At 46.9% G+C, this 22,500-nt stretch overlaps 2 protein-coding genes across 2 annotated transcripts in view; one reads left to right on the plus strand and one right to left on the minus strand.

Annotated features, from left to right (window-relative positions):
- Nucleotides 1-6,814: 6,814 nt before the first annotated feature.
- Nucleotides 6,815-12,208, plus strand: LOC117535701 (interferon alpha-H-like). Its single transcript, XM_034200221.1, has 6 exons — nucleotides 6,815-6,994; nucleotides 9,908-10,175; nucleotides 11,136-11,231; nucleotides 11,316-11,465; nucleotides 11,896-11,967; nucleotides 12,086-12,208. The coding sequence occupies exons 2-6, from the start codon at nucleotides 10,047-10,049 to the stop codon at nucleotides 12,206-12,208; spliced, it is 570 nt and encodes a 189-aa protein (XP_034056112.1). The 5' UTR covers nucleotides 6,815-6,994; nucleotides 9,908-10,046.
- A 9,279-nt stretch (nucleotides 12,209-21,487) lies between these two features.
- Nucleotides 21,488-22,500, minus strand: part of cdc27 (cell division cycle 27) — a gene marked incomplete at its 5' end in the record, with an annotated part of 31,667 nt that continues 30,654 nt past the window's right edge. Inside the window, 1 exon segment of the mRNA XM_034200222.1 lies at nucleotides 21,488-21,757. Within this exon segment, the coding sequence (XP_034056113.1) occupies nucleotides 21,675-21,757 (83 nt within the window).

Here is a 22,500-nt window from a genome sequence, read left to right on the forward strand (position 1 = left end):
TGTTTGGGGGCCCTAGTTTTGACAGAGTTGTAACTACAATGGGGGGGGGGGGGGGGGGATTCCGAAGCCTTTAAGATGATCTGTGGAGATGCATCAATCTGTTACACTTTAATAGGAAAACAGGCTAATTTCACGAAAACCAAGCAATTGAAAATTACAAAAACTGATATTAAAAAGGTAAACAATGAGGCTCCTCTATGTCAATAAATGCAAGAGATGCAGCATTTTCTCAGCTGTCAGCCCAACGATGATTTGGACTTTATTACCCCCAAAAACACAAGCCCCAGCTTTGCTATCATTGCAGTCGTGTTTATATCCTACATTGGATTTGTAAGCATATAATGCTTCAGTGAACACAGGAGGGGGCTCGGCTGTCTGCAAATAAAGACGGCTCATTTTAATTCTCCCCAAATATATTGAGGCCGAATCTGAACTTTGAATTCTCTGCTCCCATCATAATCTTGGCGATCTTGTTAAAATTGTGAATGCAGAATTAAAAATACGATGTAACTGGTTTGCAGTTAATAAATGATCCCTTAATGTGGCCAAAACACATGACATGTTATTCAACACAAAGTCTGAGAGCAGAAATGACTGCATTATACGGATTTGCAATACTGAGATAGAGAAAGTTGGTGCATGTACATTTTTAGGACTCATTGTTGATGAAAGACTCAACTGGAAGCACCATATAAATGATGTACAGACTAAACTGTCAAAAACAATAGGTATTTATCATACTAAGAACATTCTTGAAGAAAATATACTCTTTATAACAGTCTATTTCTCCCTTACCTTTAATACTGCTCTGAAATATGGGGAAACACGTACTCAACAAATCTACAAAGAATAATAACATCCCAAAAAAAAGTATTAGGAATAGTCTGTGGTAAATATGAACACACAACTCCCATATTTAAAAAAACTCAATCTATTAAAATGTGTTGAGCTTAAAACAGTACTGATTATGCACCAAATGTTCCATAAGGAAATGCCTAATAACATTGAAAAGCAGTTCCAAACCACAGCGTGAACATATGAATGTAAAAACAGTCACTTGAAAATAAGTGTTCACAATGTTTATATGCAATTACGCATATATTATTATTATTATTATTATTATTATTATTATTCATTTGCCAAGTGCATGTGTACCTATGTATATATTTATATATAGTATTTTAATTTCCAAAACAAGATAGTTGAAACTGCTATTGACATGTGCAGAAAATGACCCTATAGTTTTCGTATATATATATATATGCATTTATTGTTTTCCTGCCCTAACTTTTATTTAATTTTTTCTCCTGTTTTCTTTATTTCTTTGTACTCCTTCATTTCTATATACGTTTTTGACGCAATAATGCTGCTGTATTAGGATGATGCACGGGAGGGCTACTTTCTACAAGCTATGCTTCAGCCCTCCCGCTTCTACTAATTTTGTTCATCTTTGTGTGTATGAATTAAACTTTATTTGTTTTTCGGAAGAATAAAAAAAAAAATAATACTTTCAGCTTGGGGGCCGCGGGGGCCCTATGCCCCCGCATAGTCCGCATATAGGAAGAAACGGCCCTGACCACAAAGTAGACCCATAGTTGAAAGGGTGCGTGCATGCCCTACGCAACGAAAAGGCCGTGGAGGAAATCCTGAATCAAACCAAAACCTCAGCAGCTGCACCTCAGGTTGCTGACCCAGCTGGCAGCCGGGTCAGCAACACACCGTCCCCATTCCGCAGCGCGACAGAGGCTGAAGATGTTGTACCAACAAAAGGAGTGGCATTGTGGAGGAGAGTTTTTCGAGGCTTTTGATCTTGTGCAGAGAAATCAAGCAGCGTTTTGACTAGAGGCAAGGCACGTGCCTCCCGCAGGGAGGAACCATTGCTTGCTGCTGCTAAGGGGAAATTTGGCACAGAGGAAGACCTGAGATCTCTCCAGCTGCAAGCAGGAAACAAGAGGTGTTCACACCGCAGTACTTTTCCCACTTTAGTTCATGAGAACTCTTTAGTTCATCAGAACTCTTTAGTTCATGAGAACTCTTTAGTTCATCAGAACTCTTTAGTTCATGAGAACTCTTTAGTTCATCAGAACTCTTTAGTTAATCAGAACTCTTTAGTTCATCAGAACTCTTTAGTTCATCAGAACTCTTTAGTTCATCAGAACTCTTTAGTTCATGAGAACTCTTTAGTTCATCAGAACTCTTTAGTTCATGAGAACTCTTTAGTTCATCAGAACTCTTTAGTTCATGAGAACTCTTTAGTTCATCAGAACTCTTTAGTTCATGAGAACTATTTAGTTCATCAGAACTCTTTAGTTCATCAGAACTCTTTAGTTCATGAGAACTCTTTAGTTCATCAGAACTCTTTAGTTCATGAGAACTCTTTAGTTCATCAGAACTCTTTAGTTCATCAGAACTCTTTAGTTCATGAGAACTCTTTAGTTCATCAGAACTCTTTAGTTCATGAGAACTCTTTAGTTCATCAGAACTCTTTAGTTCATGAGAACTCTTTAGTTCATGAGAACTCTTTAGTTCATGAGAACTATTTAGTTCATGAGAACTCTTTAGTTAATCAGAACTCTTTAGTTCATGAGAACTCTTTAGTTCATCAGAACTCTTTAGTTCATGAGAACTCTTTAGTTCATCAGAACTCTTTAGTTCATGAGAACTCTTTAGTTCATCAGAACTCTTTAGTTCATGAGAACTCTTTAGTTCATCAGAACTCTTTAGTTCATGAAAACTCTTTAGTTAATCAGAACTCTTTAGTTCATGAGAACTCTTTAGTTCATCAGAACTCTTTAGTTCATGAGAACTCTTTAGTTCATCAGAACTCTTTAGTTCATGAGAACTCTTTAGTTCATCAGAACTCTTTAGTTCATGAGAACTCTTTAGTTCATCAGAACTCTTTAGTTCATGAGAACTCTTTAGTTCATCAGAACTCTTTAGTTCATGAAAACTCTTTAGTTCATCAGAACTCTTTAGTTCATGAGAACTCTTTAGTTCATCAGAACTCTTTAGTTCATGAGAACTCTTTAGTTCTCATGAACTAAGTACAGATCGCGTTCACACCGGAATAAGTCCCTGAGGGAGGATTAGTCAAATGAGCCGCTGACGTCACTTCTTCTTCTTCTGCTTTGGGTTTACTGGCAGGCTGCAAACCACTTCACGGCGTATACTGAGTTGGGGAAGGCCTCACTGTGTAACACAGTCACCCAGAGAGACTCTCTCACCTGGCCTCACTGTGTAACACAGTCACCAGAGAGACTCTCTCACCTGGCCTCACTGCATAACACAGTCACCCAGAGACTCTCTCACCTGGCCTCACTGCGTAACACAGTCACCCAGAGAGACTCTCTCACCTGGCCTCACTGTGTAACACAGTCACCCAGAGACTCTCTCACCTGGCCTCACTGCGTAACACAGTCACCCAGAGAGACTCTCTCACCTGGCCTCACTGTGTAACACAGTCACCCAGAGAGACTCTCTCACCTGGCCTCACTGTGTAACACAGTCACCCAGAGAGACTCTCTCACCTGGCCTCACTGCGTAACACAGTCACCCAGAGAGACTCTCTCACCTGGCCTCACTGTGTAACACAGTCACCCAGAGAGACTCTCTCACCTGGCCTCACTGTGTAACACAGTCACCCAGAGAGACTCTCTCACCTGGCCTCACTGCTGTAACACAGTCACCCAGAGAGACTCTCTCACCTGGCCTCACTGTGTAACACAGTACCCAGAGAGACTCTCTCACCTGGCCTCACTGCGTAACACAGTCACCCAGAGAGACTCTCTCACCTGGTCTCACTGGGTAACACAGTCACCCAGAGAGACTCTCTCACCTGGCCTCACTGCGTAACACAGTCACCCAGAGAGACTCTCTCACCTGGCCTCACTGCGTAACACAGTCACCCAGAGAGACTCTCTCACCTGGCCTCACTGCGTAACACAGTCACCCAGAGAGACTCTCTCACCTGGCCTCACTGCGTAACACAACAGGTCACCCAGGAGAGACTCTCTCACACCCTGGCCTCACTGCGTAACACAGTCACCCAGAGAGACTCTCTCACCTGGCCTCACTGCGTAACCCAGTCACCCAGAGAGACTCTCTCACCTGGCCCTCACTGCGTAACACAGTTCACCCAGAGAGACTCTCTCACCTGGCCTCACTGCGTAACACAGTCACCCAGAGAGACTCTCTCACCTGGCCTCACTGCGTAACACAGTCACCCAAGAGAGACTCTCTCACTGGCCTCACTGTCCGAAAAACAAAAAAAAAAACAACGTCACCCAGAGAGACTCTCTCACCTGGCCTCACTGCGTAACACAGTCACCAGAGAGACTCTCTCACCTGGCCTCACTGCGTAACACAGTCACCCAGAGAGACTCTCTCACCTGGCCTCACTGCGTAACACAGTCCACCAGAGAGACTCTCTCAACCTGGCCTCCACTGCGTAACACAGTCACCCAGAGAGACTCTCTCACCTGGCCTCACTGCGTAACACAGTCACCCAGAGAGACTCTCTCACCTGGCCTCACTGGGTAACACAGTCACCCAGAGAGACTCTCTCACCTGGCCTCACTGGGTAACACAGTCACCCAGAGAGACTCTCTCACCTGGCCTCACTGGGTAACACAGTCACCCAGAGAGACTCTCTCACCTGGCCTCACTGGGTAACACAGTCACCCAGAGAGACTCTCTCACCTGGCCTCACTGTGTAACACAGTCACCCAGAGAGACTCTCTCACCTGGCCTCACTGGGTAACACAGTCACCCAGAGAGACTCTCTCACCTGGCCTCACTGGGTAACACAGTCACCCAGAGAGACTCTCTCACCTGGCCTCACTGGGTAACACAGTCACCCAGAGAGACTCTCTCACCTGGCCTCACTGCATGTACAGCAGGACATTCTGGACTCACTGGACGTTCACGTTCTCATGAGGGAGTTAATTTGCACCACCCCTGAGCGCAAGACCACCTTCGTTGTTCTACTTAAATAAATTAAATAAATATGTTGCTCTTTTCTAGCAGATCTAGCCGAATTCACAAACATGTGCAATTGTGTAAAATGTGTAAAATGTCCCGGTTAGAAAGCTGTGTGTTTGATCTGTGAACTCTGATCTGTTATTGCTACCCGGCTGCGTCTCATACAATGAATCGTCTTCTGATTAGAGGCATTTCCTGTGAGCGTCCACTGGTTGGTTCAACATGCTGTCTGTTGAATGTTGACCTTTCTAATGAATGGAAACAAATGATGCGCATTTAATATGATGGGTTATTAGACCTCTCTCCCAACTCTGAGTGACTTCCCGCGTCCCTGGGTAGGAGGACACACAGTGTCTCTGGAGGACACACAGTGTCACACAGAGTCTCTGGAGGACACTCAGTGTCTCTGGAGGACACACAGAGTCTCTGGAGGACACACAGTGTCTCTGGAGGACACTCAGTGTCTCTGGAGGACACACAGTGTCTCTGGAGGACACTCAGTGTCTCTGGAGGACACACAGAGTCTCACACAGTGTCTCTGGAGGACACACAGAGTCTCTGGAGGACACACAGTGTCTCTGGAGGACACACAGAGTCTCTGGAGGACACACAGTGTCTCTGGAGGACACTCAGTGTCTCTGGAGGACACTCAGTGTCTCTGGAGGACACACAGTGTCTCTGGAGGACACTCAGTGTCTCTGGAGGACACACAGAGTCTCTGGAGGACACACAGTGTCTCTGGAGGACACTCAGTGTCTCTAGAGGACACACAGAGTCTCTGGAGGACACTCAGTGTCTCTGGTAGTAATAGTGAGTAAAGAGACGCTTCCTGTCTCTGATTTTCTTGAAGCTGAAACCGATCGCGTGGTTTCTGGTTTCCTTCATCTTTTCACAATAACTCGCTGAAACGGGGGGGGGGGGGCGCTTCCTGAAGACACACACTCACACTGAAACCCTGAACACACACACACACACACACACACACACACACACACACACACATTAATAACATATGAATATCAGAGACACTATTGTATGTATTAATGAATATTCTGATTCTGAGGGGGACTGAGGGACTGAGGGGGACTGAGGGACTGAGGGACTGAGGGACTGAGGGACTGAGGGGACTGACGGACTGAGAGGGATTGAGGGGGACTGAGGGACTGACGGACTGAGGGGGACTGAGGGACTGAGAGGGATTGAGGGGAAGTGAGGGACTGAGGGGGACTGAGGGACTGAGAGGGATTGAGGGGGACTGAGGGACTGAGAGGGATTGAGGGGGACTGAGGGACTGAGAGGGATTGAGGGGGACTGAGGGACTGAGGGACTGAGGGGACTGAGGGGGACTGAGGGACTGAGGGGGACTGAGAGACTGAGGTACTTAGGGACTGAGTGGGACTGAGGGACTGAGAGGGATTGAGGGGGACTGAGGGACTGAGGAACTGAGGGGGACTGAGGGACTGAGGAACTGAGGGGGGACTGAGGGACTGAGGAACAGAGGGTCAGACTTCTGTCCACAGTTTCACTTCTAACTGACTGGTTCTATGGCATGGGTACCTGGGGGGTCACAGCAGGTGGGAGGAGGGTGAGGAGGGTGAGGCGGGTGAGGAGGGTGAGGAGTCACACAGGAGGTGAAAAGTAATTTCCGACTTTTTCAGAACTTTTGATTTTGTTTGATGACCTCAGAGTTTCAGTTTCTGTCCAGATGGAGCGTTATTTAAACCAGACCAGATCCTTCAGGACCACAACCAGACCAGATCCTTCAGGACCACAACCAGACCAGATCCTTCAGGACCACAACCAGAACAGATCCTTCAGGACCACAACCAGAACAGATCCTTCAGAACCAGAGCCTTCAGGACCAGATCCTTCAGGACCAGATCCTTCAGGACCACAACCAGAACAGATCCTTCAGAACCAGATACTTCAGGAACAGATCCTTCAGGACCAGATCCTTCAGGACCAGATCCTTCAGAACCAGATCCTTCAGAACCAGATCCTTCAGAACCAGAAGGTGAGTCGGTTCTGAATAATAACCGTTGCAGGGTTAGGGTTAGAAACCACAGATCTGCTGTGAGAGTAAGAAACGGCTAGTAATAATAATGATATTCATATTAATATGAATGTGAAGATATTATTCTCCGTGTCGGATTACAAACCGCTAGAGGTTATTTAACTGATGTTTAAAACACATTGAATATTATCTATAATGTTAAAATGTCCTCACTAACTCTCTACATTAAAGCGTGAGCAGTAATACTCTATATCAAATATACCACTCCCACGCTCACTATACTTTATACCTTTAGAATCAAGTACAAATTAAGTAGTGAAAAGCAACTATATATATAAATACACAGAGTACTCTCTAATATATGTGTGTGATTTAGACAGCACCTTTCCGGATGCGACAATTCAAAGTGCTTTACAAAATAAAAGACATTTAAGAATAAATACAGTAAAACACATTTTATAATGGCGTTTTACAACAGGCGTTAAAAGGCAAAGAGAATGAGATAAACAGTTATACATGAATATACAGTAATATATATAATATATATATAATATACAGTTATACATGAATGCAATATAGTTATACAATACAAACTGCAGTGTGAGTATGAGCAGATCAATTAAAGCAGCGGCAAAAAGAGATGTTTTCAGTCTGGATCTGAAAACAGGAAGAGTTTCTGCGGACGTGCTGGATTCAGTTTGTTCCAGATGGTTGGGCATAATAGCTAAACGCTGCTTTTCCATGTTTTGTTCTTCCTCTCGGAACCGAGAGCCGACCCGACCCAGAGGACCTGAGACTCCATGGTGCTTCATAGTTCTGCAGGAGATCGTTGATATACTTTGGTCCCAAACCATTTAGTGATTTAAAAACTAGCTGTAGAACTTTAAAATCAATTATTTCGCCGACTGGAAGCCAGTGTAATGATTTCAGAACAGGACTGGTGTGATCCACTCTTTACAGATACAAACCAGTAGAACTCATAGAGAACAAACCAGTAGAACTCATAGAGAACAAACCAGTAGAACTCATAGAGAACAAACCATGGAACTCATAGAGAACAAACCAGTAGAACTCATAGAGAACAAACCAGTAGAACTCATAGAGAATAAACCAGTAGAACTCATAGAGAACAAACCAGTAGAACTCATAGAGAACAAACCAGTAGAACTCATAGAGAACAAACCAGTAGAACTCATAGAGAACAAACCAGTAGAACTCATAGAGAACAAACCATGGAACTCATAGAGAACAAACCAGTAGAACTCATAGAGAACAAACCAGTAGAACTCATCGAGAACAAACCAGTAGAACTCATAGAGAACAAACCAGTAGAACTCATAGAGAACAAACCATGGAACTCATAGAGAACAAACCAGTAGAACTCATAGAGAACAAACCAGTAGAACTCATCGAGAACAAACCAGTAGAACTCATAGAGAATAAACCAGTGGAACTCATAGAGAACAAACCAGTAGAACTCATAGAGAACAAACCATGGAACTCATAGAGAACAAACCAGTAGAACTCATCGAGAACAAACCAGTAGAACTCATCGAGAACAGGAAGTAGTACTAAACCAGTATGCGGAGTCTCTGCCTGACAGGAAGAAGACCTCAGACCTTATCTAGTTCCTCAGTGAGACTCAGACCTCTGTCTGATGGAGGTTTTTGTGAGACCTGCAAAGACTCACAGTGTTTAAATATTGTGTACTTAAAGTACATGTTGATGCTAGGAATCAGGATATGACTTGTTATGGAGTACTTTAAGACAGTGTATTACTACTTTCACTGAAGTACAGGATCTGAATACTTGTTCCAACGCTGGTAGTACTTTAAGGTACTCAGAGTTTTTCCTCAGATATAAATCTTGGTACTTACGTAGCGAACATTTCAAAGTTTTCCTCGGATGCTTTCCGTCTAATTTCCCCCTCGTCTCGTTGATCGTAACGACGGCAGGTTTCCAGGCGACTCGGCGGTCAGAGCGCCGCGTCGCAGATGGAAAGACGAGTCAACGTTTCAGAGTGACTCACTCTCAGGGGAAACTGTTTATATTTATTAATCTTGCAGTAATCCTGTTTCCTGTGAAATGAAACCCAGAGGAAACCTGCTGAGCACGCTGACTCAGCAGAAAGCAACTTATATACAACAGATATTTAAACATCTATGGCAACGAACCTCAAATCTACAGTCAAAAAACACGAAACTTACCCGAAAATATCTAACATGGCGTTCCTCAGGGCTGCGCTGGGCCACTGGTGTTTTCCTATTATTATTAGTACTCTGGCTGTAGTACATGAGTACAGAGTATCATAACCATATAAACTGAGTGTATGTGTTACTCATGTACTCTGACTGTAGTACATGAGTACAGAGTATCATAACAATATAAACTGAGTGTATGTGTTACTCATGTACTCTGACTGTAGTACAGAGTATACTAATAATATAAACTGATTGTATGTGTTACTCATGTACTCTGACTGTAGTACAGAGTATACTAATAATATAAACTGATTGTATGTGTTACTCATGTACTCTGACTGTAGTACAGAGTATAATAATAATATAAACTGATTGTATGTCTTACTCATGTACTCGTGATTTTAATAATAACAGTATTAATGATAAACTGAGTCAGAATCTATTATCGTCTCATTAGAGAGTCATGGACCTGCAGGCACCTGTATCTCACCTGAGGCGGGAGGAGGGGGGGTGGTTTCTCTTCAGGATGTATGACTCAATCAGGTACAGGGCCTCTGGTTGGCTGTTCAGCCAGCCAATCAACTGCTCTCTGTGTCCTAGATGATCTGAACTCACCTGGAGCTGCAGGCTCACGGCACACCTGAACCAGAACCAGAAATTATCCACAGGTTCACTGAAAACACCTTAAAACTATAACTGCTGTCTATTCCAGAACCACCAGAACTATCAGAACCATCAGGAACATCAGAACCATCAGAACCATCAGGATCATCAGAACCATCAGGAACATCAGGAACATCAGAACCATCAGGAACATCAGAACTATCAGGATCATCAGAACCATCAGAACCATGATGCTGGTCTCCCTGCTGCTCATCCTCCTGCAGGTCTGCAGTCAGCTGATGACAGCGGTTGCCATACCGACCTGTCTGCTGAATGGTCATGTAGTCCAATCAGCTCATCACATGCTGAGAGACCTGGTGATTATTATTATTATTATTATTACATTATATATATAGAATAGAATAGGAGGATGAAACCCTCTTTAATGGTCTCACATGCAGAACACACAGCACACAGTGACATGGGTTCTCTGCTCTAACCCATCCTAGTACCAGGAGTCTAGAACTAGGATTCTAGAACCAGGAGTCTAGTACCAGGAGTCTAGTACCAGGAGTCTAGTACCAGGAGTCTAGGACCAGGAGTCTAGAACTAGGAGTCTAGAACCAGGAGTCTAGAACCATGAGTCTAGTACCGGGAGTCTAGTACCAGGAGTCTAGAACTAGGAGTCTAGAACCAGGAGTCTAGAACCATGAGTCTAGTACCAGGAGTCTAGTACCGGGAGTCTAGTACCAGGAGTCTAGTACCAGGAGTCTAGAACCAGGAGTCTAGTACCAGGGGTCTAGAACCAGGAGTATAGAACCAGGAGTCTAGTACCAGGAGTCTAGAACCAGGAGTCTAGTACCGGGAGTCTAGCACCAGGAGTCTAGAACCAGGAGTATAGAACCAGGAGTCTAGTACCAGGAGTCTAGTACCAGGAGTCTAGTACCAGGAGTATATAACCAGGAGTCTAGTACCAGGAGTCTAGTACTAGGAGTCTAGTACCAGGAGTCTAGTACCAGGAGTCTAGTACTAGGAGTCTAGTACCAGGAGTATAGAACCAGGAGTCTAGTACCAGGAGTCTAGTACCAGGAGTCTAGAGGTGTCTGGTGCCTTGCTCAAGGGCACCACGGCAGGGCAGGAGGTGAACTGGGACCTCTCCGAGTGGCAGTCCACTCTCCATATTTAGGTCTGGTCTGGGACTTGAACCGGCGACCCCACATTGACTGATACTTTATTATTTAAGTAAACACTTTATTTACATTACTTTTTAAAGTTCTGCGCAGCTAGTACTAAGTGGTTAGCTTAGCACGAGTTGTTGATAAAGTGTCTTCCTGCAGGGGGGGTCGTTTCCTGTTTCCTGTTTGCCGGTCAACATCAACATCTCCTTCCCAAGCTCCGCCCTCCCAGCTGCTGCCTCAGCAAATCCTCTTCAGGTAACACTCTCGGCCAATCACAGAGCTGCTCTCATGTCCAAATAGTTTGTTACAGATGACTGACCTCTGATTGGTTACCTGCAGTGCCGCAAAGCATTGTGGGTGGTTTATGAGTCTCTGCAGGAGGCGGGGCTTGTATTCGAGGAGGATTTACCTGCAGGACTCACCTGGAGGGACGAGAAGCTACAGAGATTCAGACACCTGCAGTTCAGACTGATGGAGGAGGGGCAGTGTGTGAGTACCTGTCTGTCTGTACCTTTCCGTCTGTACCTGTCTGTCTCTGTCTGCCTGTCCCTCTATCTGTCTGTACCTGTCTGTCTCTGACCTGTCTGTCTCTCTGACCTGTCTGTCTCTATCTACCTGTCCCTCTGTCTGTCTCTCTGACCTGTCTGTCTCTGTCAGCCTGTCCCTCTGTCTGTCTGTGCCTGTCTCTCTGCCTGTCTGTCTGTCCGTCTGTCTCTCTGTACCTTTCCGTCTGTACCTGTCTGTCTCTGTCTGCCTGTCCCTCTGTACCTTTCCGTCTGTACCTGTCTGTCTCTGACCTGTCTCTCTCTGACCTGTCTGTCTCTGTCTGCCTGTCCCTCTGTCTGTCTCTGTCTGCCTGTCCTTCTGACCTGTCTGTCTCTGACCTGTCTGTCTCTCTGACCTGTCTGTCTATCTGCAGTTGTCAGGTGTCGATGGTTCAGTCGTTTTATCTTCTTACTTCAGTAACGTGACGGCAGTTCTGGAGCAGCAGGTAAACCCTTCATTATCCATATCAATATACATATATATATTTATATATGTATATACATAAATATATGTATACATATAAATATATGTGTATATTTATGTTTTATGTATTTCCTGTGCAGGGCAGCGCAGTCTGTGGTTGGGAGGCTCTGCGGAGGGATCTGCTCTGGGTCCTAAAGTCCGCCCTGCATCAGCACCACAACTGCTTCACCTGGGGGACAAAGACCCCGCCCACCTCAGGATGAGACCCCTCCCACCTCGGGATGAGTCCCCGCCTACCTCATTTATTACTTGATCTATTTATTTCAATATTTATTTCAATATTTAAAATAAACACTTTTGATACACTTTCTACATATTTATTTTTTGTATTTCAAAATAATCTTTATGGATTAAATGATGTTTGACTGTCTCAATGTTTTAATTTAATCAGATTAAAGCAATTAAGAAAGAAACTCTTTGACTTCTCTACTTGTACTTGTAAAAACACACACCCACACACACACACACACACACACACACACACACACACACACACACACACACACACACACACACACACACCACACACACACACACACACACACACACACACACACACACACACACACACACACACACACACACACACACACACACACACACACACACACACAGACAGACAGACAGACAGACAGTAAACACGCTGACTCAGCGTGACTCACTGAGGGTTCTGCCTGCAGCTGGAGAACCTGATGGAGTGTTCATTTCATTTCAAACCTTTATTTATACAGATAATCCCATTGAGATCATTGATCTCTTTTTTCAAGGGAGACCTGCTCAAGTAGTTCCACATGAAACATAAAAACATAAATAGAACAACAAAAGGACATCAAACAGCATCATTTACACAATGATCCACATAAACAGGTACCAACAGCTTCCGATTGAGTAGCATCCAACCGAGCTTTAAAACATTTAGTGTCACCAGATTGTTCAGTTTCCATTTAATTTGCAGACTATTCCAAGACAGAGGAGCTGCGCATCTAAAAGCTGTCTTTCCTAAGACAGTCCTAGCAGTTGGCACATTTAATAAAACCACAGCATGCGATCTCAGGCAGTAGCCACTTACAATTCTCCCTGAGACCAGGGAGCAGATATAAGATGGAAGTTTCCCTAACATGGCTTTGTATATAAAAATGTACCAGTGACTGAGCCTCCGTACAGTTAGTGAAAGCAAACCAGCCCTTGCATACAGGGTACAGTGATGGGTTAATGCTTTACAGTTTGTCACACATCTCAGTGCGCTGTGATACGCAGCATCTAACTTGACCAGGCAATGGGCAGCAGGTGCATTCATATACATCAGATCACCAGAGTCCAGCACAGGTCAAAAGGTCACAGAGCCTTTTCCTGGCCTCAAGCGAGAAGCAGGACTTGTTCCTGTAGAAGAAACCTAGCCTAACCCTCAGCTTTTTAAGCAGGTTATTGACATGAAGTTTAAAAGAGAGACAGTCATCAAGCCAGATACCCAGGTATTTATAACTGGTAACCACTTCAAGTACTTGTCCTTGCATAGTAACAATATCTACAACAGGCTCTGGTATCTTTTTAGCTTTAGAAAAGAGCATTACCTTGGTTTTCTCAACATTTAAAAGAAGCTTTAGTTCAGAGAGCTGAGTCTGAATAATGTTAAAAACAGCCTGTAATTTAACAGCAGCCTCCTGAATGGAGGGACCTGCACAGAACATCACGGTATCATCTGCATATAAATGTAAAGTAGCTTCATCCACATTTTCAACTGTTGATATGGAGAATAAAAGTGGACCTGAAACAGAACCTTGAGGAACACCATTAGCAATGTTTAACCACTCAGAAGACAGCCCATCAAAGTGAACACATTGGGACCTTTCAGAGAGGTAGTTCACAAACCACCCACTGCATGGCTGGACATGCCGATACTGAGTAGCCTCTGCTTTAAGATGTGATGATCGACGGTATCAAACGCTTTGGACAGGTCAACAAATAGAGCTGCACAACTCTGCTTATTATCCAAAATACTCGTAATGTCATTCACCACTTTCATTGTGGCAGTGATGGTGCTGTGTTGCTTTCTGAAGCCTGACTGATGTTTAGACAGGATGTCATTGTTACATAAAAACACCTTTACCTGTTCACTCACTAAGCGTTCAAGAACCTTCGCCACAACTGACAACTTAGAGATTGGCCTATAGTTATTTAATAAGGTGGCCTCCCCTCCTTTTAGCAAAGGCAGGACATACGCTGACTTCCATACTTTTGGGATTTTGTTAGTGCTGAGGGAGAAGTTAAAAAGAGAAGTGAGAGGTGGAGCAATACAATCTGTAGCTATCTTTAAAAAGAAAGGTTCTACGTTGTCCGGGCCAGCCGGTTTCTTAGGATCTAACTTGGTTAAAGCTTCACGAACAACATCAACAGTAAAAGGAGTAAAACTGAAAGGGTTTTCCAGACCACATTGTTCTGAGTCACCGACTGTAGTGTTCACAGCAGCAGAGTTAGTGACAGAATGAAACAGAGAACCGCAAGACACAAAATGCTCATTAAAGCCATTTAACATGGTAGCCCTGTCCGATATAGAGCCAGATGCTGTGGTAAGGCACGGAGGTAGCTCATTACGGATATCACCGGTGGATAACGATTTAATGGCTTTCCAAAATTTCCTAGGATTATTCAGGTTCTCTGTGGTTACTGACAAATAGTACTTCGACTTCGCACTTTTGACATTTGAAGTGAAGCTATTTCTTAGCTGCCTAAAACGCAGCCACTCTACCTCTGAGCCTGATTGCCTAGCCTTTGCCCAGGCCTTGTTTCTCTCATGTAGGAGACTGGACAGATTAGCAGAAAACCAAGGATTGTCTCGTCCCTTCACTCTAAATGTACGCAGGGGTCTATGTTATTAGCTTTGTTCGTTATTCTCGCGTCCAGGAGAGAAGCTTAGGATAAATGAGACCAATGGAGTCTCTTGCATAAGGTTCAAATGGGTATTTTAATTAAAATGGCGCGGTAATGTTAAAGCAGAGATATGGTTCAGAGAGAAAACAGCTATGTTCTTGGGACCTCGAGAGCCAAAGAGAAAGACCCCAAACACGCAGCTCCTTAAGTATCCTCCGATGGCCCCTCCCCTTGTGCCCGCCGGCGCTGCTGGGGGTCCGCCCTCCACATGTCTTCAATGTCCGTTGTTGCGCATAACAGAGGACTCAGCCATTGTACATTCAATACATAACTAAACACGCATTTTCTCCTCATATTCTCTTTCATGACTTTTCATTTATTGCATTTTAACGGCTGTAATTCATGACTTTAATAATACTGGAAATACTTCACGGCAGTTATCATTTACGGTAGTCCCGGATGTTGTCATATGCTACCCACGTCTGTAAACAAAACGTATTAAAATAATCCTTCATTTAATATTCAGCAATAATAATATCTCAACGTCTATAGATGTAGTGTTGAAATCAGTAGGTTTCGGTGTGCAACACTCCGTGTCATTTGGCTTCTATATTCACCTCTGTAGGAAAAGGAATATTAGCCACATGCTAAATGCTAACCGGAGATGAAGGATTTTCAGAATAAAAGCTTGGCATTAAGATTTTGCGAGAACTTCTGGTTTTTCAGAATAAAACAGCATTTAAGCTGACGGTATGTTTAAACTAAATTATGCCATAAAACATTGATTTTCATTTCTAACAAGGTCTATTGTCGAACCTCAGATTGAGGAGGAACAATGCGGATTCCGTCCTGGTCGTGGAACGACGGATCAGCTTTTTACTCTCGCAAGGATCCTGGAGGGGGCCTGGGAGTACGCTTATCCGGTCTACATGTGTTTTGTAGACTTGGAGAAGGCGTATGACCGAGTTCCCAGGGAGTTACTGTGGGAGGTGCTGCGGGAGTATGGGGTGAGGGGGTCTCTACTCAGGGCCATCCAATCTCTGTACTCCCAAAGCGAGAGCTGTGTCCGGGTCCTCGGCAGTAAGTCGGACCCATTTCCGGTGAGGGTTGGCCTCTGCCAGGGCTGCGCTTTGTCACCAATCCTGTTTGTAATATACATGGATCGGATTTCGAGGCGTAGTCATGGGGGAGGGGGTCTGCAGTTCGGTGGACTGAGGATTGCACCACTGCTTTTTGCAGATGATGTGGTTCTAATGGCTTCATCGGTCTGCGACCTTCAGCACTCACTGGATCGGTTCGCAACCGAGTGTGAAGCGGCTGGGATGAGGATCAGCATCTCCAAATCTGAGGCCATGGTTCTCAGCAGGAAACCGATGGACTGTCCACTCCAAGTAGGGAATCATAATAATTCTATCGCTCAACTCCACTTCGAGCGATAGAATTATTAACAAAGCACTTATATACTAATAAAGGACTGGCTTACCTAAAGCCAGTTGAGTAGCACTTGACATTTTTGGCTCTATGAAACCTGATGTACTTTATGATTCTGTTTTTTTCAAGGTTGTGTCTTCCTGGTCGAATGTACTTATTGTAAGTCACTTTGGATAAAAGCGTCAGCTAAATGCAATGTAATGAGTCCTTACCCCAAGTGAAGGAGTACAAGTATCTCGGGGTCTTGTTCTCGAGTGAGGGAACAATGGAGCGTGAGATGGGCCGGAGAATCGGAGCAGCGGGAGCGGTACTGCAGTCGCTTTACCGCACCGTTGTGACGAAAAGGGAGCTGAGCCAGAAGGCAAAGCTCTCTGTCTACCGAGACATTTTCGTTACCTTCACCTATGGTCATGAAGGATGGGTCATGACCGAAAGAACGAGATCGCGGATACAAGCGGCCGAGATGGGTTTTCTCCGCAGGGTGGCTGGTGTCTCCCTTAGGGATAAGGTGAGAAGTTCGGTCATCCGGGAGGGACTCGGAGTTGAACCGCTCCTCCTTCGCGTCGAAAGGAGCCAGTTGATGCCAGTAGGATGCCAGGGATTATATCTCTTCGCTGGCCTGGGAGCGCCTTGGGATCCCCCAGTCAGAGCTGGTTGATGTCGCCAGGAAAAAGAAAGTTTGGGGCTCTCTGCTGGAACTGCTACCCCGCGACCCGACCACGGATAAGCGGGAGAAGATGGATGAATGTCTATCAATGATCTCCATAAAACCAAGATAAAAATAAGACCATGCAGTTTCTACATCAGCACACAGATCGATTTCCCCCCAATCAAAGCCAAACAGATCATGAACAAAACCCTGCTCCACAAAATGTTTGATGTCTCTCTTGATGATAATACGAGGTTTAACCTTTTGGACCTTAGTGTCCCTAATTGTGGCTACAACACAGTGGTCACTCACATCATTCGCTAATACTCCCACAGATGAGTATTTATAGGGAGCATTAGTTAGAATGAGATCAATAAGGGAGGATTTATTAGGGGACTTAATGTTAGGGCGAGTAGGACTGTCCACAATCTGAGTGACATTCAAAGAGATACAAAGGTTTTTAAATCCTCTGACACTGCAGTTAACCAGTCCCAGTTAAAATCTCCAAGTAGCACTATTTCCTTGTAGTCTAGTTGAGATACAATATTTGTCCTTGACAGCTGAGGGGGGTCTGTAACAGCCCACCACCATGACCTGTTGACCCTTTTCTACTTCGATATTTAACGCTAAACATTCTAGTTGTTTACTGATAGATGTGGAAACCATCTTGGTTACACAAAACGTATTCTTCACATAAATGGCAATGCCACGATATACACTGTAACCTTTTAATGAGATGTCAGAGGCCAATATGGATTTATTTAGCCACGTTTCTGATAAGACAATGACTTCAGCGTCAGTCGAGCTCGCCCAAATGCGGACAAAATCTAATTTAGCTAAAAGACTGCGCACATTTAAGTGGATGAATCCCAGCCCAGACCTAGATTTCAAATCAGCAGGAGCAGCAATCTGACTACTATACTGGTCGGTCCAGGGTTAGGTTGTACATTTCCTGATAGCAATAACAACAAGAAAACCAGGCATATTTTCCTCTTAAACGACACACATACATTGTCATCTACTTTAGAATCACCAGCAAAGGGTTATTAATAAAAACCTGTCTATCAGCCATCAGCTCTAACCCAATTTAGAGACAATGGACGTCCATTCTCGGGAGACGTCTGACAGTGGTGCGGTTACCCAAAGTGACAGACCTAATTTTACCTCTATTTAAAGGCAATGGACGTCCACTCTCGGGAGAGACCTCCAGCATGTGTCCCTGAAATGGGGACTCAGGTTATTTCACACATCCAGGACAGAGACTGGGGAAATCACCTCTCTGTGGCCCCTCCAAGAGCCCCAAAAGACGGACTAATGATCTCCAGCATGCCTCCATTACTTGGGCACTTATGTTATTTCACACCTCCAGGAGAGAGACAGCGAAATCCACCTCTCTGTGGCCCCTCACAGACCACCAAAGGACGGACTACAGACCTCCAGCATGTGTCCCTGAAATGAGGACTCAGGTTATTTCACACCTCCAGGAGAGAGACCAGTAATTGCACCTCTCTGTGGCCCCTCAAAGAGCCCCAAAGGATGGACTAATGACCTCCAGCATGTGTCCCTGACATGGACACCTCCATAATCTTGCACACCGTGAGTCCCCGGGCCCCCGGACTTAAGCACTCCCCCACGGACTAAACCCAGATGATCACACCCTACAGAACCTCATGCCCCTGGTAACACTTAAAGGTGGTGGATTTTGTGGTGCTTTTCTGTCAGCCCATCAGCATCCATATTCGGCCTTCTTCACGGCACCACCACCCCCCCTTCTGTGGAGGATATTCTCATGCTCCTGGTAACCCTTTAAATAGTCTGATACTACCAGGGCTCATCACTGCACTTTACAAGCCAGAAATAATGTTTAAATGGTCGGGAAAAGTGTTTTTAAACGTCTGGAAGAGAGTTTTAGACTGTAATTTTGCACAATATCATTTAACATTGAACCTCTCCTGGAAATGCACAGAATATGTGCATTTCCAGGAGAGCTTCAATGTTAAATCATATCGTGGGATGACCCCCCCCCCCCCCCTTGTGTGTGTGGGCGCAACTTCCAACAGGAGTGATTTGGGGGGGCTCTTGGGAAAAAAGGTTGGGAACCCCTGCTCTACGGCATACCATCCAACCTCCTCAATAAACTCCAACATATCCAGAACTCTGCTGCCCGCCTCCTCACCCACCCGCTCCCGAGACCACATCACTCCGTACTCCAGAACCTCCACTGGCTCCCCGTCCGTCAAATAATCAACTTCAAAGTCCTCCTCATTACTTACAAAGCCCTCAACAATCAGGCCCCCCCCTACCTCACAGACCTGCTGCACCACCACACCCCTTCCCCCTACCTCACAGACCTGCTGCACCACCACACCCCTTCCCCCTACCTCACAGACCTGCTGCACCACCACACCCCTTCCCCCTACCTCACAGACCTGCTGCACCACCACACCCCTTCCCCACAGACCTGCTGCACCACCACACCCCCCTTCCCCCTACCTCACAGACCTGCTGCACCACCACACCCCTTCCCCCTACCTCACAGACCTGCTGCACCACCCACACCCCTTCCCCCTACCTCACACACCTGCTGCACCACCACACCCCTTCCCCCTACCTCACAGACCTGCTGCACCACCACACCCCTTCCTCACAGACCTGCTGCACCACCACACCCCTTCCCCCTACCTCACACACCTGCTGCACCACCACACCCCTTCCCCCTACCTCACAGACCTGCTGCACCCACCACACCCCTTCCCCACAGACCTGCTGCACCACCACACCCCGCCTTCCCCCTACCTCACAGACCTGCTGCACCACCACACCCCCCTTCCCCACCTCACAGACCTGCTGCACCACCCACACCCCCTTCCCCCTACCTCACAGACCTGCTGCACCACCACACCTCCCCCCTACCTACGTACCTGCTGCACCACCACACCCCTTCCCCCCCCTAACCGTCACAGGACCTGCTGCACCACCACACCCATTCCCAACCAGACCATGCTGCCCCCTACCTTACACCGCCCCTTCGCACCACCACCCCTTCCCCACAGACCTGCTTGTACACCACCTACAGCCCCCTTCCCCTACCTCACAGACCTGCTGCACCACACACCCACCATTCCCCCTACCTCACAGACCTGCTGCACCACCACCACCCCTTCCCCCTTACCTCACAGACCTGCCTGCACCACAACACCCTTTCCCCTACCTCACAGACCTGTGCACCCCACCACACCCTTCCACCTTTACTCACCAGACCTGCTTGCACCAGCACACCCCTTACCCCTACCTCAACAGAGCCTGCTTCAACCCACCCACACCCCTTCCCCCTTACCTCACAGACCTGCTTGCACCAACCACACCCCTTTCCCCTCTACCTCACAGACATGCTGCCACCACCACCCCCCTTCCCCCTTCCCTCACAGACCTGCTGCACCACCACACCCCTTCCTCAAGACCTGCTGCACCACCACACCCCTTCCCCCTACCACAGACCCTGCTGCCACCACCACACCCCTTCCCCCTTACCTCCACAGACCTGCTGCACCACCACACCCCTTCCCCCCTACCTCACAGACCTGCTGCACCACCACACCCCTCCCCCCCCACCTCACAGACCTGCTGCACCACCCACACCCCTTCCCCCTACCTCACAGACCCTGCTGCACCACCACACCCCCTCCCCCCCTACCTCAAAGACCTGCTGCACCACCACACCCCTTCCCCCTACCCACAGACCTGCTGCACCACCACACCCCTTCCCCCTACCTCACAGACCTGCTGCCCCACCACACCCCTTCCCCCTACCTCACAGACCTGCTGCACCACCACACCCCTTCCCGCTGCCTCAAAGACCTGCTGCACCACCACCACCCCTTCCCCCTACCTCACAGACCTGCTGCACCACCACACCCCCTTCCCCCTACCTCACAGACCTGCTGCACCACCACCCCCCTTCCCCCTACCTCACAGACCTGCTGCACCACCACACCCCTTCCCCCTACCTCAAAGACCTGCTGCACCACCACCCCCCTTCCCGCTGCCTCCGCTCGTCAGAAGCCAACCTCCTATCCATCCCCACCATCACCGGACCTGGGGGGACAGAGCCTTCTCCGTCGCTGCCCCCTCCCTCTGGAACTCACTCCCCCAACCCATCAGAGACTGCACTGACCTCACCTCCTTCAAAACACTCACACACTCCATAGACTGTATATAAAGACAACAACTCACCTCTTCAATCTGGCTTTGAATGTGTGATTGTTTTTGTATTGCTTGATTTTTAAATGTTCTATATTTATTTGTTGTTCATTTCTTTTCTCTGTAAAGCGACTTTGAGCACCTGTATTATGTCTGATCCTCTGCTGCTCTCTGCTGGACACAGTCTGAGCTGCAGGTTCCTGAACACATGACTTTGCACCGAGACTCACCTGTCTCCTGTTGTCAGACAGTTTTTCGTGTATAATTTCCTTTTGACAGGTGAGCTATCTGATTGGCCGGCGGCAGCAGCAGGAAGCAGACAGACACCAGGGGGCGGGGTTTACATGTTTTTATTGATATCATCATGACGATAAAAAGAACATAAAAAACAGCTGTGATGAGGAGGGGCGGGGCTTCAGCAGTCAGTTTCAGCCAATCAGAAGACAGGAAGGAGAAGATCAGTCCATCAGAATGTTGCCTAGCAACATTACTCCTCTGGCCAATCAGGACAGGGGGCGGGGCTAGAGGACGTCGTCGCTCTCTGCCGTGTGAAGCTGCGTGTCATCAGCGTCCGTCATGATGCTGCTGTCCTGACTGTCTGCAGCTGAGAGAGAGAGACGGGTTAGTGCCTGTCTCACCTTCGTCCTCCGGCTACAGCACCTGTCTCAGAACCCGTCTCACCCCCTCTCTGTCTCAGTACCTGTCTCACCCCCTCTCTGTCTCAGTACCTGTCTCACCCCCTCTCTGTCTCAGTACCTGTCTCACCCCCTCTCTGTCTCAGTACCTGTCTCACCCCCTCCCTGTCTCACCTTCGTCCTCCGGCTACAGCACCTGTCTCCCCCCCTCCCTGTCTCAGTACCCGTCTCACCCCCTCTCTGTCTCAGTACCCGTCTCACCCCCTCTCTGTCTCAGTACCTGTCTCACCCCCTCCCTGTCTCAATACCTGTCTCACCCCCTCCCTGTCTCAGTACCTGTCTCACCCCCTCTCTGTCGCAGTGCCTGTCTCACCCCATCCCTGTCTCAGTACCTGTCTCACCCCCTCTCTGTCGCAGTGCCTGTCTCACATCCTGACTGTCTGCAGCTGAGAAACCCTCCCTGTCTCACCTTCGTTCTCCGGCTACAGCACCTGTCTCCCCCCCTCCCTGTCTCAGTACCCGTCTCACCCCCTCCCTGTCTCAGTACCCGTCTCACCCCCTCCCTGTCTCAGTACCCGTCTCACCCCCTCTCTGTCTCAGTACCTGTCTCACCCCCTCCCTGTCTCACCTTCGTCCTCCGGCTACAGCACCTGTCTCCCCCCCTCCCTGTCTCAGTACCCGTCTCACCCCCTCTCTGTCTCAGTACCCGTCT

Source organism: Gymnodraco acuticeps, unplaced genomic scaffold (genome assembly GCF_902827175.1).
Source record: "Gymnodraco acuticeps unplaced genomic scaffold, fGymAcu1.1, whole genome shotgun sequence".
Taxonomy (NCBI): domain Eukaryota; kingdom Metazoa; phylum Chordata; class Actinopteri; order Perciformes; family Bathydraconidae; genus Gymnodraco; species Gymnodraco acuticeps.

Coding starts and splice junctions, on each gene's coding strand:
- LOC117535701 (XM_034200221.1), top strand. CDS start 10,047: ATGATGCTGGTCTCCCTGCTGCTCATCCTCCTGCAGGTCTGCAGTCAG. Junction 10,176..11,135: donor ATCACATGCTGAGAGACCTG/GTGATTATTATT, acceptor GTCTTCCTGCAG/GGGGGGTCGTTTCCTGTTTC. Junction 11,968..12,085: donor CGGCAGTTCTGGAGCAGCAG/GTAAACCCTTCA, acceptor TTTCCTGTGCAG/GGCAGCGCAGTCTGTGGTTG.